General features: G+C 41.6%; 2 protein-coding genes, 1 long non-coding RNA gene and 1 pseudogene across 3 annotated transcripts; 3 read left to right on the top strand and 1 right to left on the bottom strand.

The window, feature by feature from the left end:
- Positions 1 to 2,271: 2,271 nt before the first annotated feature.
- Positions 2,272 to 6,513, top strand: LOC133909901 (dnaJ protein ERDJ3B-like). Its single transcript, XM_062352438.1, has 10 exons — positions 2,272 to 2,522; positions 2,981 to 3,129; positions 3,234 to 3,369; positions 4,382 to 4,496; positions 4,654 to 4,770; positions 5,017 to 5,103; positions 5,348 to 5,407; positions 5,502 to 5,579; positions 5,805 to 5,876; positions 6,040 to 6,513. The coding sequence occupies exons 1-10, from the start codon at positions 2,449 to 2,451 to the stop codon at positions 6,196 to 6,198; spliced, it is 1,047 nt and encodes a 348-aa protein (XP_062208422.1). The 5' UTR covers positions 2,272 to 2,448; the 3' UTR covers positions 6,199 to 6,513.
- Positions 6,514 to 7,663: 1,150 nt separating this feature from the next.
- On the top strand, positions 7,664 to 8,728 carry LOC133903236 (uncharacterized). The gene is made up of 2 exons (XM_062344548.1): positions 7,664 to 7,718; positions 7,821 to 8,728. The coding sequence occupies exons 1-2, from the start codon at positions 7,664 to 7,666 to the stop codon at positions 8,726 to 8,728; spliced, it is 963 nt and encodes a 320-aa protein (XP_062200532.1).
- A 4,422-nt stretch (positions 8,729 to 13,150) lies between these two features.
- On the top strand, positions 13,151 to 13,885 carry LOC133909900 (uncharacterized). The gene is made up of 3 exons (XR_009908456.1): positions 13,151 to 13,264; positions 13,349 to 13,522; positions 13,650 to 13,885. It is a non-coding gene; the product is annotated as an uncharacterized LOC133909900 (long non-coding RNA).
- A 704-nt stretch (positions 13,886 to 14,589) lies between these two features.
- On the bottom strand, positions 14,590 to 16,869 carry LOC133909899 (transcription initiation factor TFIID subunit 13-like; annotated as a pseudogene).
- Between the last annotated feature and the right edge of the window lie 5,538 nt (positions 16,870 to 22,407).

Here is a 22,407-nt window from a genome sequence, read left to right as displayed (position 1 = left end):
TTGGGTGATGGATGTGTTCATGATATTCATTGTGTCTATTAGCCTAATGGACAACTATTTGCACTCAGAGTTAGATTTTGCGGCAATTTAAGAAGTAGGTAGAACCATAATTTGTAAAAGTAGTCCAATTTCAACTAAACATATGCATGTGTCCTATTCCAATGCTCCCCTATTCTTCATAAGTGGTGAACTTGAGTGTCAGACTATTACAATGTTTAGTCTACTTTTTAATTTCCTCCATATTTATTTTAACGCTCTATCAAACTAAGTCCTGCTTGTTAATGTAAAGGATGCATCAATGTTCTCAGTCAAAAAGAGCTATATGATCCGTTCAGCAATGAGAAAGTAAATATGGGATTACTTGCTTATATTATTGTATATCTCAAGTTATGCAGTTGCTTAGGACATGACAGGAAGAGAACTTCAATCAACTAGCTAACATGTTTTTTAAGTTCATTCAAAACTCAGCCATTAAAAACTGCACTGTTTTCTTACTTGTTTTAGTTTTTTGCAAATGATGAAATTGGAGAACTATTTACCATACATATGACTGCAATGCTCGATTAGAATGGTTATTACACATGCACTTTGCACGTCTTTTCACTATCCTAGTTGAGATTGTAGTCGTTATAATCTGATGCAGACCAATCAAATAATAATTTTTTTGTTGGATGGTGGTTGCATATGATGCTGGTGATTTTTTTTTTTGTATTTGTTTGTTGCTTTTCTTCTTTTGAAATATAATAAAATAGTGACGATGATGATGATACGGCTCGAGGCTGTATTTTTTTATTACTTCTAGGACTTCGGTACTGATTACCTGTTCGAAGAGGAAGCATTCTTCTCAAGTCAACATTTATATGCCAGTCCTACTAGTTCAGAGAGTAGCTTCTCTCAAGATGAGCTGGACGCCCTATCTGAGATTGACCTTAAGAGTTTTCTTTTAGCCCAACCTAAAAAAAAAACTCTTTAGGTCAACCTCAGATAGGGTGTCCAGCTCATCTTGAGAGAAACTAGTAGGACTGGCACATAAATGCTGACTTGAGAAGAATATTTTCTCTCTAAAAAGGTAATCAGTACTGAAGTTCTAATAAAGCTATTTGCTAGAGTCACTGTGCCTAATAGTTTTTTGCAAGAACATTCTTTGGTGTTTGTGTGGTTTGTGGTATATCATTTTTGCATATTCTCTGAAATTTAGGACTGCTATGATATGGTATGTTGTTCATCGTAGTTGGCAAAATGGAGTGTTCTTCAGTTGGGAGGAATGCCACATATAAGTTAATGGATTCAAATGAGCATGTTACAAAGGATATAAGTCCAAACATGAAGCTTTTGCGGTATACAATAGTCAAGTTATCCAAACCGAGCAAAAATTGGCTAACTTCGAAAATACGAAGAAGTGTGATTTCACGTGTAAAGATGTCATAATTCTAGTTCTGTTTGTAATCATCATTATTTTGCTATGTAAGATGATGTTACTTGTAAGATCAATGTGTCAATTGCCAGTACCTTTATGCCTATTTTGTTACGTAAGATGTAATTTTTTTTTGTTAAATGTGGTCGTAATGTACTCATTTACAATATTATATGTGAGAACTATTATGTATATATGTGTGACATGAATTACTATGTATTAATAAAGATGTCTTTATTATTGATCTACATTATATATATCTCATTGTATGCATGTATTGAGTGGAAGAGAGATGGAGAGATCGAGAAGAGAAAGGGAGGACAGAGAGGGAGGACAGGACCGGAGTAGAAGGGGGTGGCACAACACTGCCGGCTGAAACCACCAACCAGCAGTGATACCTAAGAAATCACTGCCGGTCGAATCCTTCAGCCAGCAGTGATAATCACTTTCACTGTTGGTCCACGGAGCCAATAGTGATAGTCCTCGACTATCACTGCCTGTTACCCACTGTCGGCTCCAAAACCGACAGTGAAGGGGATTTTAGAGCCGACAGTAATGTCCTGTTCTGTAGTAGTATTTGCACAAGATAGCATCTATATATCGATTATATAACAACAACAAATGCTATAAAAAGAAATTAATGGACCAACAACAACAAATGCTATAAAAAGAAATTAATGGACCAAGCTTGCTCTATTGGTAGAGGGTGTCGTGGAGCGTAAGGCTAAATCTCCTAGCATAATAATTTAAGAAAACGATAATAAAGCCTGTAAAAGATAAATTGGCGGCGTTCTATAGACGGAGGCCGAAGCCGCCGCCGAAAGCCGAAAAGTTCCTCCGGAGCCGCGTGGACTCTCTGCCATTGTCCCGGCCTTTGTCACGCCACACGTGCACACCAAAGGCGTTATTCTTTCTAGAAATTGCCGACGCGCGTGGCGAGTCGGCCTGGAGCAAGCGCTGCATCTACTACGCTCTCTCGTCTCGCCGTGCGACCTCTAGCCCAGCCAAGGCGGCGAGGCGCCTGGCGGGGGTCAATGGCGGCGCCGAGGAGAGCGGCGCTGCTCGTCGCCGTCCTCCTCCTGCACTACTCGGTGCCCACGCTTGGCGGGTACGGTCTTGGGTCCGTCACGGCTAGGTTTCCGATTTGTCCTTTTTTTTTCTCGTGTTCTTGGGGTCCATATGCACCGGGCTTGTTGCATAAGATCGGTTTATTCAAGAAAAATCTCATCTTGAGTCGATTTGCTGCGGATCGTCCTTCCCTGCGGATCACGTATACTGCTCAAAATCGCTTCTTTTCTCTGCGGCATGCTCAGAGTTGCTGCATTTGATCGTATATTTGCTTACAAGTTATTGCGGTTAATTAACTGCCAGTATTTTCTAGTTCTTCGAATCCTAATTGCTCAGATCAAAACCTTGTGTTCGAGAAAAAACTGTTTGCTCAAATCCTTGAGCAGTTTTTATCCCTTTTGTAACAATATTTCTCGGGATTATCTGTAAGCTAAGCATCGGATGAATTTGTAATGATCATACTGATAATCTCTTTGCATATGTAACCAAATGGATTAGGAAGAGCTACTACGACATCCTACAGGTGTCGAAAGGCGCAACGGAGGAGCAGATCAAGCGGGCGTACCGCAAGCTCGCGCTGAAATACCACCCTGATAAGAATCCCAACAATCTGGAGGCCAACAAGCGGTTTGCTGAGATCAACAATGGTATGCACCATGGAGAACAAAAAGGAAATATTTTTTAGTGCTCATGCTCGAGCTAAAAAAAAAATTTGGTGTAATTGAGTTGTGAAGTTATTGTCATCTTGCAGCGTACGAGGTCTTAACGGATCAGGAGAAGAGAAAGGTCTATGACTGGTACGGTGAGGATGGGTTGAACAACCAGTTCCAACGCGGGCATGGTGGTGGAGGTGGTCGTACAATGAACGTCGAGCACGTCTTTAGCAAGTGAGAAGAAACTTTTATCTTATGTGTGTTGTTTTGTTCATATCATCTTATCATGCGTTCACGCCCTACTACAGAAACTGCACGAGACTTTTCTATGAGAAGCATATATTATTGTTCACAACATAGAACGACGAACTTGCTGCAGGCTATAGTCCATATTATACAAATACCACTCTCTTTTTTAAATCAAAATGCAGGGTTCCATTACTTTACACGAGATCTATCTTGTTTGCAGAAGAAGTGGAACAATGTATTTTTATTTTTCCTAAGGCATTTGTTGAGAATGCATGGATCGGATTAGGTTAAAGTATGTGTGGTTGGTCAACAAAAAGTGAAGTAGGTAACGAATTTTTTTGGTTGGGTCCCTAGATATTTGAAACTGAGGATTGTAGAATCATAATCTTGATGCTCCTGACCAGCAACTCATTTTGTCTATATGTGAATTTTTAGATTTGGTATATAATGAGATATATCCCTTTAGGACGTGGATTCACGTGAGGCCTTTGATTCGTTCTTTAGCTGAGGGAATAGAAAAAAACTTTACCATGATTTGATTTGAAGATATTAAAAAAATTGTCTGTCAAGTCTATGTTGCAAGTTCTAGGCTGTTGGAATTTGGTGATGTGAAGAAAAGAACGGAGCCATATGATGTGGTACAGTGGTGGTGCATGTCTAGTTGTACCTGTCCTTTCTGGTTGTTGTCCTAACAATCAACAAACTCCGCATGCTAAAAACAAATTGTAATGCAGATGTACATTTGTGCATTCCGTCATGCACATTAAGGGAGTTATTCATTACAAAGAATTAATTATATTTATTGTGAATGGTTCACTGGTTAACATGTCATTGAGCAGATATCCCTTGTTATTGAAAAAAATTATGTCATTCAGCTTTAGCTGAATGCAACTCAATGTTGAAAAAAATATCTCATCATGTTCCTATTGCGCTAAAATATTTCAGTTATCTCCCACTGACAACGATCTTTTTGTACCCTTTCTCAATAAAACTTCAGTTTTTTTGGTGGTGGAGGGATGGAAGAGGAGGAAGAGCAAATTATAAAGGGTGATGATGTCATTGTTGAATTGGATGCTTCACTAGAGGACTTGTACATGGGTGGTTCCTTAAAGGTAACAACTGCTTGAAACTCGTGACGAAAAACATTAGAGTCCAGATAATATTCTTTAATGCATTCTTGAAGTACCTTCAGGTTTTAATGGAAATGATTTGCACTTATTGCAGCTGATAATTATTCACTTTGACTTGGTATTTCCTTGTTGCATATAGGTTTGGAGAGAGAGAAATGTGATGAAACCAGCTCCTGGCAAGAGGCGATGCAACTGCAGGAATGAAGTCCGTCAACGAGAAATTGCTCCTGGAATGTTTTATCAAATGAATGAGCAGGTAATTTATAATGTGTCAAATGTTATTCTGCAGTTGATATGATTTATCACCTAAATTTTTTTATATTAATATAATGGAATATGTGTTGATATATTTTCTTGTTTTTCTTTGGTCTTTTCATGGTTTTTCATGATGAAAAATACTGATCTTCCATTTCCATTTTAAAAGATGCTGGCATATGATTCAGGTACTAGATATGGTTTGCTAAACTCTGCAATGACATGAGGATACATTTTTGTATTCCAGGTTTGTAAGGAATGCCCAAATGTGAAGTACGCACGAGAAGGTGATTTCATCAATGTTGACATTGAAAAGGGAATGCAAGATGGACAGGTACAAAGCAACTGCATTATATTTTTCTTCCGGTGATTTATCTGTAGTTGTTGGCATACTGCAACTCTTTGGAACAACATGGCTGAACACCCTGGTTTCCACATTACTAAACCGACAACAGATTATGTACAGACTAAATAGCACCTTTGTACAAGCACCTGCAGTGACTGAACTAAACTGCTTCAGAATAAAAAGAACGAAGCATCTATGGGTGTTTTTAATAGATTGTCTTATCCGGTTTCAGGAAATTTTGTTTTGCGAGGACGGTGAACAAAAGATTGATAGAGTGCCTGGTGATTTGAAGGTTGTTATCTACCTAGTTCTTTTGATGCAAATTATCCGAGGGAATTGATCAGCTTGGCAACATTTATCATTGATAAATTTTCACTTCCTAGCAGTTTAGGATTCGGGCAGCACTGCATGAGCGCTTCAGAAGAGAAGGCAATGACCTACATACGACAGTAACAATCTCACTGGTACTGTTCGCTTCTTCAGTCTTATGCTCTCGTTAACAATGCTACCTAGACAGAAATTGAAGAGATCTTCCACAAAGGGCCTTCGATTGAAGACGATTTGGTTGCATTGTGAGAACCAAAAGAAAAATTTGTCCTTATTCCTGGATGAAGACTGAAGACAGTGCTAAATGTTAAGCTCTTTTATTAGTTCTCTTGTAGACCACTGAGCTCACATTTCTATTGCAGCTCGAAGCTCTTATTGGTTTTGAGAAGAACTTCAAGCATCTTGACAACCATCTGCTGGAAATCGGGGCCAAGGTAACTAGGCAGTAAATTTGAGTGCTATTTAGTCTGTACATATTATGCGTACATAATCTGACTAAATAGCACCTTTGTACAACAGATTATTTAGTCTGTACATATTATGCGTACATAATCTACGTCAATTTGTAATTAACTTTGCGTTGTCGTATTATTGTAGGGGGTCACCAAACCAAATGAGGTTAGGAGGTTCAAAGGTGAGGGCATGCCGCTGTACCAGAGCAACAAGAGAGGAGATTTGTACATCAAATTCGAAGTGACCTTCCCAAAAACCCTAACTGATGACCAGAAGGCCAAGCTGAAGAGCATTTTCACTTGACACTGTAAATTTTGGCTCCTGAGCTAATTGCTGGGTGCCTAAGCCTAGCTGTTTGAGGTGAACAACCCTAGAGGAAATTTTCCAACCATCTTTCAAGGGAACAGGAGAGCAGAAGATTGACTTACTTTTTTCCTTTTAATTATTGTTCCTCACAGGCAGATGTAGTCCTGAAAATTGGATGTATCAGGAGACCTGTATTATTCGCACTGTAATCTGTAGGCTGTAGGCTGTAGGCTGTGGGGAACATAGTGAGTGCATAGAACTTGTAGTTCCTTTTTTTTTTCCTGGCTGTAAATGAACGGGCAATTTTTCTCCGACCGGAAATAGAGCACTCAATTTCATCTATTATCTGATTCAACGCGAATAGAAATGCCTGTATTTCCGCATTGAGAATATGTTGAAAGCTCGGAAACACGAATACTGCAGTCCGGTCCTGTATCCGCACCGGATACTGTATCGGATACGGATACGTGGCCGATACGTATCCATGGAGTATCCGCTCGAAAATAATTACAAAAAATACGGATATGTGGGCCGGTACGTATTGGTGTTGTTGCGGATACGGCTCAGCCCATATGAAGGCCTAACCTAACCGGCTGACGCACGGGAGCAGCTTCGGCATAGAACTTGACCAGCGCGGTGTGGCGGCTCCTCCACGCACGGCAGTGGGCGGCTCCTCCACGCTCAGGCACTCAGCAGCTACTCCGCCTCCTCCACGCACGGGCGTGACTGCCGGCGCACTCACAGGCGTAGCTGCGGCGGACGGGTGCAGCCGCGCGGGAGCAGCCGCGGTGGGCGCAAGGGCGTAGGCGCGCGGGAGCAGCTGCGGCGGGCGCACAGGCGCAAGAGCGCACACGATTCCAGGCGGCAGTCACATGGGAGCAGCGTCGCGAACGGTGACCGGCGACGGCGAGGTTCAGCTCCACCGGTGAGTTCTCCTCCTTCTTCCCCTCCCCTTTTCCCCCTCCCGATTGCCTTAGGCGCTTAGCACTTAGCAGTAGTTGCCGGCTTGCCGTTGCCGACATGCTGTGGCTCAGTGGCTGTCTGTTTCAGTGTTATCACCGTGATGGTGACCGAAGGTTCAAGTAGTGATGCTGCTGGTGATGCTTCTGCAACATCGACAGACATTAGAGCTCCATTGTGGGATCATGTCCACATTTTAGAGAGACCTAGAGCGGGGAGGGGGGGCAATACTAGATGGAAGTGCAAGTATTGTCCATATGAAGGATTCAGTAGCTACACTCGAGTTGAAGCTCACTTGCTGCAGAAGAAGGGAAAGGGAGTGGGTATTTGTCCGAAGGTGTCAACAGATTTGCTTAGACAAATGAGGAGAGATGTTCAAAGGTGCAAAGAATTAGTAGAAAGGTCAAGACAGAGAACTGTGTCTTTGCCTACTACGGGTTCTTCATATGGTGGCAGCACGAACAAGAGGGGACTTGCAAGTGCATTGGAGAAATCTTGAGCAATGGAGGACCGCAAGCACTTGGATGCTCTAATTGCTAGATCATTCTATTCTGGAGGTATTCATTTTTATTGCATTGCACTGATCATTATAAAGTTGTAATTTTAAGTTTTCTTTACTTATGCAGTTGTGCTAATTCTGTTTTTTAATCGATTTATAGGGCTATCTTTCAATTTTGCAAGAAATCCATATTTTCAACAAGCAATTTCCTTTGCTTGTAACCGCAACTTGGCGGGTTATAAAATGCCTGAGTACAACAAGCTTAGAACTTCGCTTATGAAGCAAGAAAGAGGTCACATTGAGATGCTATTGCAGAGTTCAAAGAGCACATGGCAGGAGAAGGGAGTGACAATTTGCGCTGATGGATGGTCAGATCCGCAGAGGCAACCACTCATCAACTTTGTTGCTGTTTCTGAGAAGGCACCTATGTTCTTGAGGGCTGATAATTGTGAAGGGCAAGTGAAGACAAAAGAATACATTGCTGAGAAGCTGAAGTCTGTTATTGAAGAAGTGGATCGTCAAAATGTGGTACAAATCATCACAGACAATGCTGCAAATTGCAAAGGTGCGGGTCTCCTTATAGAAGCTGAATATGAGAATATATTCTGGACACCATGTGTTGTGCATACTCTCAATCTTGCTTTGAAAAGTATTTGTGAGCCAAAACTCCCAAAGAATGAAGAGGAGGAATTTGTTTGGAAACAACTTGAATTTATACATGTTATTAGAAGTGAAGCCCAAATCATCAAGAATTTTATAATGAACCATGGCATGCGGCTTTCTATGTTCAATGAGTTTAGCCATTTGAAGCTACTAGCTATTGCTGAAACACGGTTTGCATCAGTTGTGTGTATGTTGAAACAGATGGTGGAGGTAAAAATGCCTCTTAAGCAAATAGTAATTAGTGAGGCATGGGACATTTACAAAGATGATGCTCAAACAGCAGCTCTTGTCTATGATAAGGTATTGAGTGAGGTTTGGTGGAGGAATGTGGAGTGTATACTTAAGATTACTACTCTTATCTATGAGATGATATGTGTGGCGGACACTAACCATGTCTTCACTTGATTTATGAGATGTGGGATTCTATGATTGAGAAAATGAGGAAAGAGATATATCAATAGGAAGGAAAGCAACCAAATGAGGAGTCAGATTTGTACTTAGTTATTCATAAGATATTAGTTGATAGGTGGACAAAAGGCAATAATGCACTTCATTGTACGTCTCATTCACTCAACCCAAGGTAATAATCAACACTTGCTGTCTTGCTTATGTTTATAGCTCGATTGCTAATTCACTTGCCTATGTTTATATTGTAGATATTATAGCCAACAGTGGCTAGATGGAGGTGTTGGCCGTGTACCTCCACACAAGGACAAAGAGGTATAAAAAATGAGGATGACATGCTTCAAGAAGTACTTCCGCATACCAACAGAATTGTCTTAAGTGAAAGAAGAATACGCAAGGTTCTCTAGTTGTTCCGAAGAATTCAATGATCCTGACTCCCTCCATGATAGATGATTTGTTTCTCCCATGACTTGGTGGACAAATCATGGACAGTCTGTTCCTTTATTGATGAATTTGGCCATCAAATTGGTTAGCCAACCAGTCTCATCTTCATGCTGTGAGAGAAATTGGAGTACATATAGCTTCATTCACAGTGTCAAAAGAAATGCCATAACTCCAGAGCGTGCTGAAGATTTGGTCTATGTGCACTCAAATTTGAGACATCTCTCAAGAAGGACTGATGATTAAAAAAAAGGTAATCAAGGATGTGGGATGTGGGAGGAGATTCTTTTGAATCTCTAAGTGGTTTAGGAATTTTTGAAGTGGCTAACATTTCCCTTGATGAGCCTGAATTGCAAGCCGTGTCTTTTGGAGATGCGGAGGCTGATATTTGGGAAAATGAAGCTAAAGCAAATCCTGAACAAGCCTAGTTGGATGAACTTGCAAGCTACTATCCTAGCTATTATATTATGTAATAGAACTTAAGTAGAACCTGCTATCTGCTATGTTGAACTTCTATGTTTTAGTGTGAGCTACTGTCTACTAAACTTTCACTACCGGAGACGGCTTCTTTGCCGAGTGTCCCAGACTTTGCCGCGTGCTTTTTATCGGGCACTCGGCAAAGAGGCTATTTGCCGAGTGCCAGCGAGAAAGAACTCGGCAAACATCTGGCACTCGGCAAAGAGCCTATTTGCCGAGTGCCACAGAGAAAGAACTCGGCAAAGAGGCTATTTGCCGAGTGCTAGAGAGAAAGAACTCGGCAAACATCTGGCACTCGGCAAAGAGGCTCTTTTCCCGAGTATCATTTTTTGACACTCGGCAAACCCTATTTTTTTTCACTTTTGAGCAAGTTCGTGGAGGCTATTTGCCGAGTGCCAGAGAGAAAGAACTCGGCAAACATCTGGCACTCGGCAAAGAGGCTCCTTTCCCGAGTGTCATTTTTTGACACTCGGCAAACCCTAATTTTTTTTTCGCTTTTGACCTCCAAACTTTTCTGCTCCAAGTTCGTGGAGGCTATTTGCCGAGTGCCAGAGAGAAAGAACTCGGCAAACACGTGGCACTCGGCAAAGAGGCTCCTTTCCCGAGTGTCATTTTTTGACACTCGGCAAACCCTAATTTTTTTCACTTTTGACCTCCAAACTTTTTCTGCAGTCCTCATACAATACCTGGTACTCCATGTTCCAATGTGGCACATTTCTCGGACTTTTTCTATATTTCTTTAATTTATTTCAATTAATTGAATTTTCTTGGATAATTCAAATTATAACTGCTAGTCATTCGAATAATGAAAAAAAATGAATGGAAGAATCTCCGAAGAAACCTGGGTAAACTTCTTCGGTTTGCAACAGATTGCAAGCATCGTACGTGACAACTTGCGCAAAACCTTCTCAAATTTTTATCACAGCCTCCACATATGATATCATGACATCTTGACAAGTTTCATGATTTTCGGACTTCGTTTGCTTTTTATACAATTTAAAAACAACTCGACCGCAAGTTCGTGGTCATGTTTCGTGAACAAGATGTTCGAAATTTATGGTCTGTTCCTGGATACGGCCTCACATTATACTAAATAACATGAATATCATTTTTCCATTCATTTTTTTTCATTATTCGAATGACTAGCAGTTATAATTTGAATTATCCAAGAAAATTCAATTAATTGAAATAAATTAAAGAAATATAGAAAAAGTCCGAGAAATGTGCCACATTGGAACATGGAGTACCAGGTATTGTATGAGGACTGCAGAAAAAGTTTGGAGGTCAAAAGTGAAAAAAAAATTAGGGTTTGCCGAGTGTCAAAAAATGACACTCGGGAAAGGAGCCTCTTTGCCGAGTGCCAGGACGTCTGGCACTCGGCAAAGAATTTCAAATTTTTTTAAAAAAACCCCTCTTTGCCGAGGGCTAGATCGGGGGCACTCGGCAAAGATTTTTAATTTTTTTTTTAAAAAACCCCCTTTGCCGAGTGCCCACTCGGCAAAGGGGGGATTTAACCCCCGGTCCACACACACCGCACACACGCACACACGCACCCGCCAGCGCCAGCGCCGCCGCCGCCGCCGCCGCCCGCGCCCGCGCCAGCCGCCCCCGGGCCAACGCCGCCCGCGCCCGCGCCGCCCCCAGCGTCGCGCCGCCGGAGCAGGAGGAGAAAGAGAGGAGGAGGAGGAGAGGAGGAAGAAGGAGGAAGAGAAGGAGGAGGAGGAAGAAGGAGGAAGGAGGAAGAAGAAGGAGGAGGAGGAGGAGGCGCCCCGGCCACCGTTGCCACGTCCCCGACGCTTCCCCAGCCGTCGTCTTGTCCACCGGCGCCCTGGCCCCTTCACCACCGCCGCCCTACGACGCCCACTAGGTATGTCATACCGTCGTCGTCGTCGTAGTATTACTAGTAGTTGCGGTAGTAGTAGTGGTGGTAGTCTAAGTAGTCGTAGGAGTGGTTGTGACATTGTTATATATATGTGGTTGGATATAATCTTGTGCATGTCGGCCATCGTGCCGTTCATATATATGTGCATGTCGGCCATCGTGCCGTTGGTTTTCTTGCAGGTTTTGGAAACCTCACCGTGCAGGGGAGGTGCTGCCAAAATTTTGTATTGACAGTTTTATGTTTCTTTTTTTGCAGAGAAGAGCCAGTCGGAGCGGCGCCGGAGTACCTCGGCAACCCCGATCGCCTTCCTTGCCGCTGCGGGTCTGCCTGCACCGCGTCGCCTCGCCACTGCACCGACCCGCCACGGCCCCGCTAGCCTGACTCCACCGCCACCCTAGGTATAACCCCTCTTTCCGTATCATGGTCGTAGATCACGTAACCCAGTTAGGCGTCTCCCGTTCGAAAGAGATACGGTTGGAAATATGCAGATATTTCCATATCTAAAACCGTATCTGTTTCGAATTGTCCACATTTTTTGGACAGCCCGCGGATGCGTAGGTGGGGTTAGTTTCCATGGTCTGCTCCGATCCGAGACAGAGTTTCGGCATCATCTCCCTGTTGTTCTCCGGATACACACTCTCCCTAGCAGGACGTGTATTTGGAGAACAGCGGGGAGGTGCTGCCGAAATTCTGTCTCGAATAGGAGTAGAGCATGGAAACTAACCTCATCTACGGATCCTCGCGTGGGATTAGGACCTATCCTCACCTATTAGATAGTAGGAACGTCGTGTAGATGCAATTGATGTTTATATTACTCGCCGCTATATATGTTAGAGGATGGAGGACCGTGAGTGGATGTACACGGGCCGCGCAAGTCAGGGTCAGGTCACCAATGAATGGATCGACAAGACCGATGCTTTCTTGGAACGGGCATTTGGCGTGGCTGCTAAAGGAGTGAGTAAAATTTGCTGTCCCTGCAGCAAATGTGCAAACAGGAAAAGACAAACGAAGAAGGTCATGGGGGAACATCTTTGGAAGAATGGATTTACGGCAGACTATACCCGGTGGGTCTACCATGGTGAAGCCGATCGTATGAGAGAGGAGGTGGTGAGACCACGCGTCGAGGATTATGATGCTGATGCCGGGGTAGCAAACATGTTAAATGACTATCACGAGGCACAGTTCGCTGAAGGACGTACGGAGGAGGAGCCAGAGGCAACCGCAAAGGCGTTCTACGACATGTTTGCCGCGGCACAGAAACCCCTTCACGGCCAGACAAAGGTTTCTCAACTGGATGCCATTGGACGCATAATGGCGTTAAAGTCCCAGTATAGCCTGAGTCGAGACGCCTTCGATGGTATGTTGACAGTTATTGGCAGCCTGCTTCCGGAGGGTCACCTTCTGCCAAAGAGCATGCACGAGTCACAGAAACTCCTTCGTGCACTTAGAGGGTATCGCCACACGGTAAAGTGCCTGTCCCAAACGATGAAGATTACAACTTAGACCCAAACACATATGACGGAGAGTTCTTTCAAGAAGAGGGACTAGAAGGGAGGTTTGAGATAGACTTAACCGAAGCGATCAGAATGGAAGTAGACAATGAAACGGTTATTGAAACGGCAATCGACTCGGCCGCTACTCCCAGTCTCTCCCAGATTCGAGCAAGCAGCACGAGCACGAGCCCGGCCATACGACCTCGGAAGGACACTTCACACCACCGGGTGGAGGCACTCGAGGTTATTCCTGGTTTATTCGTCGTTCATTGGTTTTTTCATACCTTTCCTTTGCATTATTGTAACATTAGGGTGAATATATTGTAGGCCCAGCTGGAACAAGAGAGGAGGATACGGGAGCAAATGCAGGCGACGATGGAGGCCGAGCAGCGGAGAATGGTGGAGATTCTTCAGTACATGCAAAGTATTGGCGCCGCTACGGGTGTAGCTCCGCCACCTTCGCTATTCGCTCCACCTCCACCTCCTCACTATTCTACTCCTGTGAGTATAAATGTTTTAGTTTGTATGTTCATGCTTACGGTCAAACCTAGTGGAGTATGAAAGTTTTATTCATGTATGGTATATATTTATCTTGTCTCACACATGCAATCTCTTCTCCTTTGTGCAGAATCAATCGGCGGCATCGAACGATCCTCATGCTTCAGCGAATCCTTCACCAAATCAGTTTCATTGACCATCTTGGTGATGATACTTGTGGTTGTTAATGGTACTTCTATTTGCAATTATGGTTGTAGATGATGGAGCACTTGGATTACTTGTGAACTTATTTGTGATATATTGTGAGACATGTGACGTTTGTGATATATATGTGGTGTTGGTGATATATATGTGATGTTGATGATATATATGTGATGTTGGTGATGTTTGTTATATATATATATATATCTGTTTGTTTGGATGGGATGTCAAAAACAAATAAAAAAGGCTGTTTTCAGTCACTTTGCCGAGTGCAATGGCCATGACACTCGGCAAAGTGACAACATGCTTTGCCGAGTGCAAAGGCCATTGCAGTCGGCAAACATCACAGATTTGCCGAGAGCCACGGTCCAGGCACTCGGCAAAGATGGCCTGTTTGCCGAGTGTCCTCCCGGTGGCACTCGGCACAGACGCCACCTTTGCCGAGTGTTTGATTCACTGGCGCTCGGCAAAGCGGAGACCTTTGCCGAGTGTCAGATTAGCACTCGGCAAAGCCTTTACCGAGTGCCCGATAAAGTGCACTCGGCAAAGAGGTCTTTGCCGACAAACTGTTTACCGAGCGCCCTTTGCCGAGTGTAGCACTCGGCAAAGCCTTTGCCGAGTGTATATCGTCCTTTGCCGAGTGCCTGAGGCACTCGGCAAAGAAGCTGTCTCCGGTAGTGTTTCCAATTTGCTATCGTGAGATTGTGTTTCTTATATGTTCTTATGTATTATTCGGTCAATAAAAGAAGAAGGGAAGAGTTGTAGATCGGCTGGAAGTAACTCCTTAAGGGTGATGACCTAAATGGCAACTACTTATTTTTAATAAAATATTATTGAAACGTATCCACGTATCAGGTTTTCTGGAAAAAAGATGTATCCGCGTATCAGTATCGATCCGATACCGGTACACGTATCTGTATCCGTGCAACCTTTCCTCTTACTGAGCAAAGCATACAGCCATTCAAGCATCAGTTGTCAGGAAACTACGTTACTGAGATTTCACCAGTACAATTACAAATTGACGTAGACTATTGCCCGGCAGTGCATTGTACGACCAGTTGCTGCAATATGCTGATTGTATGATGGTTTCTGAGGCTTCTGCAAAGACGTGTCACGCATTATTTGTTGCCAGTGTCTCTTCATCCACGTCAAAAGCTTTCCTTGCTTGCTTGAGCTCTTCATTCATGGAGAGTAGTTCAGTAGCACGGTGCAGTTTCCGTAAATCCTGGAAACAAGATTAGAAGGTGTGAGCCGCATTGCAAAGAAACAAGATGATCATATGTGGAGTTCAGAAAATGTACCTTGCGTATTAGGTACAGAAAATCCTCTGTCAGGAGCTTCCCCCTCTTCGATGCAACATTTGTGCCTTGTGCACCTGAGGAAAGGCACATTATGCAGCCACTCGATGATGAAATTGCAAACGGTAGTAAAGCATATATATGCCAAATGTGTCTGCAATTTTATCCATCTATCAAGATGCAGAAACACTTGCACCCAGTAATTATCTAAATTGTTGTTTTCAATGTGCAAACGAAAGATGATTGCTCACACAACTACAGTATACATATTTGATATATCCACCACATTCACTGTAGTACACACTAGAGTAGATTCAATACAAATGAACTTTCCTACCAAACTGTGGAGTGTGCGGCTGTCAACAAACAGCCCCATAACTTTCACACCTTCAAATCATGCATTAATAAACATAATACATATCCAGATAATTCAGTAGCCCAATGACCAAATCATCATCCCACAAGACAGAAGTATATTTCCATTCACTAACAAGTAGGAATTCATGATAGTAATCTAACCAAACGGAGTCCAATATCATGCAACGAAGTAGCCTGATGCCAATCCTCTACTATGAGTTCCATTTAAGCAATTCACAACCACCAGAAAATCCCAAATTTTATAATTAAAAATATAATAGGTGGCACAAAATAGAGTATTAAGCGCAGCAAAGATTAGTCGATACTCGATACCCAGCCACACACTGAGGAACTAACAAAGTATGTTTACATTAGCAAAAGAAGCTGAATAATGGGCATAATGCGTATCACCAAAAAATATCAAAAATATTAGATAGTAGTCCCTAGTCTTTCTTTCTAGAACACCAGGACGTGGTGTTCAAAGGGGCATAGACTTGACAAAGCTTCATTCGAATCTTTCCTTTCATGCACATAACTTTACTAATAACGGTAAATATACCATCCGAGCAAGACAAGCTTACCAGGTCAGTGACATATTCTACGACAATGTCCTCCACAAGTGCCACGGTTTCTGGAAGAGGCTGCAAAGTCAACAAGAACACATGTCACGTGAGTCTTAGAGCTAAAAGATTTTAACTTTCAAATGGTTACCATGTTCTTCTTTCTTTACATGAAAGATATTTCATACGTTAGCATTGAAAATTCATGCGTTGGCGCAGATTATCATCATTCTCACAAACTGCCTCTTATAATCAATTGCTACATAAATTCATACTCTCAACTACGCTAATTGTATTCTACTCTACAGAATGCCTAACCAAAAAAGTTAATAAAAAAAAAGAAGCTAAAGAGATAATTGCTGAAGTGTGAACTTACATTTGGGTCGTCCCCAAATCCATACATCATGTGCTGCACTGCAAGAACGGCAGTACAACAAAAATCACAACACAAGAACTCAAACGAATGAGGTGGAAAAATAACTGAGTTGAACTGAATTGAAAAACCGTAACAATACTAGAATTGACCAAACAGGACGGGTGCATTACGGTCTTTCTGGAACATGCCGCGCTTGCGCTTGAGCGTTGAGGCTGACGCGTCGGCGCCGCCGCCGGAGTGGTGGTGGGAGAACGAGGACGCCTGTCCAGCCGACGCGGCCTGCGCCGACGACTTGACCTTGGACGGCGTTCCCCCCGAGGCGGGCGCAGCGGGGTGGTGGCCGCTAGGGTTCTGCGCCGAAGACTTGGACTTGGACGGCGTCGCCGCCGGGGTGGGCGTCGCGAGGTGGTGGCCGCTAGGGTACTGCATCTCGCGGCCGGGGTTTGGCGGAGAACGAGGCAAGCAGGGGAGGCGTGAGGTCCGATCAACAGCACGAGGCGATCGGGAAGTGGGGGGAAAATCGCAAGAAATACTAGGAAGATTCTAGGAATTACTGGAAGTCTTGCACTTTCCATTGAGATAGGGCTTATAAATCCACCCAGATTATTACATTGTGAATTAACAAAAGTAAGCGCGGATTAGCGCGGGAACCAAGTTCAAATTCTAGCAATTTGAGTAGCAATTTATGTTGAATACCATCCATAAGCCTTTGTGAAGTAATATATTTGAGACTTTTTTGATGAGTTCTAATAATGTCTCAATTTTTCAACAAAATGCTTCTATTTTTAAGAGATTTCAAGATAACCATAGCTTCCTTATCATAAATAGATTGGGTTTGAGATCTTACCCCAATGACTTGCTGAAAAATGCAATAGGCCTGCCCTCGTGGATGAGTACAGCTCCTAACCCTGTGTTGCATGCATCAGTCTCTAAAACAAAGGGTTTAGAAAAATCTACGAGGATAAGCACTGGACAACTAGTCATCACCCTTTTGAGTTGTTCAAGAGCCATAGTCTGCTCTTCTCTCCATGTAAATGAATCTTTTTCAGTAAGTCAAAAAGGAGCCTGTAGATATGTCCATATCCTTTTACAAGTCTCCTGTAGTAACTAGTGAGGCCAAGAAATCCTCTCAGTTTTGTTATCTCGTTAGGCTTAGGCCATTGGAGTATGTCTGAAAAAAATTTAGGATCAATGGTCACCCTCTCTTTGCTGATAATATGGTCAAGATACTCCACCTGCAGAATAGCAAAATGGCATTTGTTCCTTTTTGCAGATAGATGATTACTCCTTAAAATCTCCAATGCAGTCCTTAAAAGTGTTAAATGATTTTCCAAGGCTCTACTAAACACCAAGATGTCATTAAAGAAAACTATTATAAAATTTTCCCAAATACTCAGCAAAGACAGTGTTCATTAAAGCCTGAAATGTAGCTGGGGCATTTATTAAACCAAAAGACATCACAACATATTCATAATGTCCCAAATGGGTTCTAAATGTAGTCTTGATAATATCTTTCGCTTGCATTCTTATATGATGATACCCTGATCTCAAATCAATTTTGCTAAAATACTTGCCCCATTCAACACATCTAACAAATCCTCAATGATTGGGAACTTGTTTTTAATAGTTAGTGAGTTTAATTCCCTATAGTCCATATATAGTCGCTAAGATCCATCCTTTTTTCTAACTAGGACAGCTAGTGAGGAGTATAGGCTTAAATTGGATCTTATTGCTTTGGAATCTAGTAACTGTCTAATGAGAGTTTCCATGGCTTCTCTCTTGTAGTCATGAACTCTATACGAGCTGATGTTTGGAGGTTCTGCCCTATCTTTCAATACAATAGCATGGTCACAGCTTCTTGGAGGTGAAAGCCCCTTAGGTTCACTGAAAACATCATCATATTCAATCAACAAACTTTCAAGTTTAGGTGGTGTGTTGGTCTGTTCTACTACCCCCTCTTCCTGTAATAATTAAATTTGTATAACACACCCCCACAACTTTCTTGTTCAGCATGTGTTCTAATTTAGCAGCATGTATCAGAAATTTGACCCTAATGTAGTGTGATCACTGTACTTCACAACGGTACCATCTTTGTGTATAGTTAAGTACCTTTGCTGCAAATCCAGTCTTATGGGGTTGTGCTTATAAATCCAATCTTCTCCAAGGATAAGGTTATAACCACCTAGCTTGAGTTTCTTGAAAGGGTCTTTGAAGTGAACCCCTTGAATAATATATGACATATTTTTCACCATGGCATCAGTTTGTAACTCACCCCCACCAGCCACAGTTACTATGCTAGGTTTAAATAAGTTATCTTGCAATCAGTTTGAATGGCAAACTCATAATCTATAAAGGAGTTAGTGCTCCCACTGTCAACTAATGCCACTGCTTTCCTTCCATTGACATATGTGATTAGAGAAAAAGTTGTTGGCCCTACAATTCCACTGATAGCCTGGGCTGAAATAGACATCAACTGCTCCTATTCCTCTCTAGCCTTTGGTTCATTGTGATCTGGGGTGCCTGGGGCTATTTTATACCCTGACTCAATAGTGTCCCCACTCTCTTCTCCCATAGAATTTGCCTGATCTCCCTCAACAAGTATAGCATGTAGCCTATCTTTCTCTTGACACTTATGTTGAGGATTCCAAGGCTCGTAGCAATACCAACATTTCTCTCTTTCTCTGACATTCTTGCCTAGCACTTGAGGACTGTCCTTTACTTCTTGTACACATTTGCTTGTTCAATGTGATTTGCATACTAATATGCTTTTGTAGGATTGAATATGCGCAAAATACCCAATCAGAGAGGGGGTGAATGATTGCGGAAACTAAATTCAAAGATTAACTCACCCAAATTGAAAATCGATTTAAATTCGGTATTTCACTTGAAATAGATTATACACGCTATAGTAAAAATGATGTAGAGAAAGATTCGTTGATCCGATTGCCCTCACATTTGGACAGTAGAAACTAGATTTAAATATAAACTATTACAATAAAAATCAAGTCAATCGGATATGTGGATTAAGAATTACGTCTAGTCGAAGCATACTGTATCAACTAGAATTGAGTGGATCAAAACCTAGCCGAGTTGACCAAAAAACTACTCGATATCAAACCAAAACCACTCAAAATTTTCTCAGATTCAATACTAGATATTCTAGCAAGGTTTTGGATAGATTAAACCAAGATGAAACTCACAAAAAACACAAAATTAATTGAAAACCAAAACAAAGCACGTAGAATATAGAACATAGAGAAAATTTTGAATAAGCAACTCATCAACTTACGAAACTTGATTTTCATTGCATAGATGAGTTTACAAGATGTCTCTCCAAAGCATCCAATAAGTATTTTAATAAAATCCCAAAACAACCCTCTTTAAGGTTTCTCTTTCTCTCTGCTGCGTTTTCTACCCAATACAACAGACATCTCTATTTATTGGATAACCACAAGCACAAAAGTGACGGAATCGATTTACAACTCTAAGCCGTATTCAACCTAGTCTCTATTCTCCTCTAATCACAAGAGGAAAAACAACTTTCACTAATTAAGCTAATTAGCTAACAACATCCACATAATCATGCATGCATGCATGTACGTAACTAACTCAGAGTCCATCTCTGACACTAACTCTTATCTCAAATCCAGCCACCACACGACTCCCTCATGCCTGCTCTGACTCGAACATGAATTAGTCTTCACGTCCTCTGATGATCAGATCATCTCATGTGTCCGTTGCGAAACCTTATCTTTATATGTATTGTTCTCTCAGCTCGAACATCCCACATGATATCCTCAATCACCATGACCTTAGTTCCTCCTAAACCTAGTCATCGAATCTCAGTTCTTCCCTAAACTTAGTTTGTCGATCCGTCATCGATCACGTTCATCTTTGAGCAACATCTACATATGAATCAAATGAGTATGAGCACAAGTCCTTCCCGACTTGACTCAAGATCAGGTCACACAACACTACTCATACAAGTATATTGCATCATTTCTATGCTAACACTAGCGTATAAGCATATCTAAGCAGCATCTTAGCAACTCATGAACATTATGCTAATGTCATTATGCTAAATCACTTTGCTCCACCAATTTCATTATTTAAACTATTTTTTCATCACATCATCTCACAATCTCCCCCTTGATGAAAACATTGGCAACCCTCATGTGAACATTGGCAACCTGTTAACAGACATGATTTGATTTTAAAATCAAACATTGATTTTAAAATCAAACACAAAGTGAAACCAAAAGACAAAAAAAAAACTCCGACATAGAAAATCTCTCCCTTTGAGAAAAACCAAAAATAATTCCTTCCGAAATAAGCAACTCTCTCCCCCTTTGGCAATGATTTCATCAAAAAATCAAAAGAGAGAGTCAAATCTTTTTGTTGTTTTTATCATAATGAGCATCATAGATTAGCAACATATATAACAGATACTCGACCAAGCCACACTATCAAGAATATCTACACCAACCCATCTACATATGTAAAAATATAGTGTTAGCATAACTTATCAAGTATAATTAATGATTTATTTGCAAAGCATGATCTCACAATCTCAACTACTCGAATCCTCAATTTATATGCTATCAAAAACATAGATACTAAAAGTATGTCATCGTTTTGATTTAAAAAAATAGCAAGATGTCAATTGTGTTGTCAAGAACTTCTCATATTTTTTTGCAAGAAATTATATACATCATTAGTCTTATTCTATCCAACCATGCCAAGCCTATGTCAAAAAGACAATCTGAAGCTTAGGACAATGATTATGGTCATACATGACGTCTTCTAAGTTCAAATCAAAGTGCAATAATAAGCAGTCTCGTAAAGAAGAAGTGTGACAATGCATACTATATTACATGGGCAGAATATATGTTGAATACCATATATTGCTAGAATTGCATACTAGATTAGCAAGAGTGGAACAAATACTACAAGAATGAAGCATGAATTCTATATTACAAGGGCAGAATATATGTTGGGAACGATGGAGAGTTGAGAACCAAATTGATTGACAGTTTTCACTCATCTGCATTTGGAGACCATTCTGGGATAAGAGCTACCTACCATATCATTAAGGGATTATTTTATTGGCCAAGGATGAAAAAAGAGGTAGAATAGTGCATATCAGAATGCCCATTTTGCCAAGTGACTAAATCAGATTATGTTGCTAACCCAGGCTTATTGGATCCTTTGGAAGTTCCAAACATGGCGTGGGCTCAAAGTGAATGTGATATTGGTAGTGGTTGACAGAATAACCAAATATGCTCACTTTATTGCTCTTGCTCACCTATACACAATATCTCAAGTAGTCCAACTCTTCATGCATGGATCATGTGTATAAACTGCATGAGATGCCTGTCTCAATCATTAGTGACAGGGATAGGGTGTTTACTAGCAAGGTGTTCACTGCAATTTTTAAGGCTCTCAAGGTTAAGTTAAAGTTCAGCACAGTCTATCATCCACAGTCTGATGGACAATCAGAGAGAGTGAACCAATGTGTGGAGGCTTACTTAACAAGCATGGTATTTTTAGAACCTAAGGAGCGGTACATTTGGTTACCTACTACAAAATGGTGATGCAATACCTCATACCACACTTCCCTCAAGATTTCACCATTCCAAGCACTATATAGATACCCTCCTCCTCAAATTGGGGAGCTATCTCTACCATGTAACATTTCAGAAGAGGCAAGGGTGACTCTCAAGCAAAAGGAAGACATGATTCAGAAACTTGATCAAAATTTATCACAAGCTCAAGAAAAAATCAAGAAATATGCAGATAAGAAAATGACTTAAAGAAGCTTTGAAGTTGGTGAATTGGTGTACTTAAAGATGCAACCATATAGGCAAAATGCTTTTGGATTGAGGGGATCACTCAAGTTGAGATCAAAATTCTATGGTCCATTCAAGATATTGGAGAACATAGGGAGAATAGCCTATAAACTGCTAATACCTAAAGAAGCTGAGATACATCGTATTTTTCATGTGGGACAATTAAAATGACATTTGGGCAAACGTGCAGTTCCATTGCTTGCATTACCTCTGGTGGGAGCAGATGGCAAAGTCAGAACTGAACCAG

The sequence above is a fragment of the Phragmites australis genome, chromosome 2 (genome assembly GCF_958298935.1).
Source record: "Phragmites australis chromosome 2, lpPhrAust1.1, whole genome shotgun sequence".
Taxonomy (NCBI): domain Eukaryota; kingdom Viridiplantae; phylum Streptophyta; class Magnoliopsida; order Poales; family Poaceae; genus Phragmites; species Phragmites australis.
Note: the sequence above shows the minus strand (reverse complement) of the source record. Positions and strands in the feature narration are given on the sequence as shown.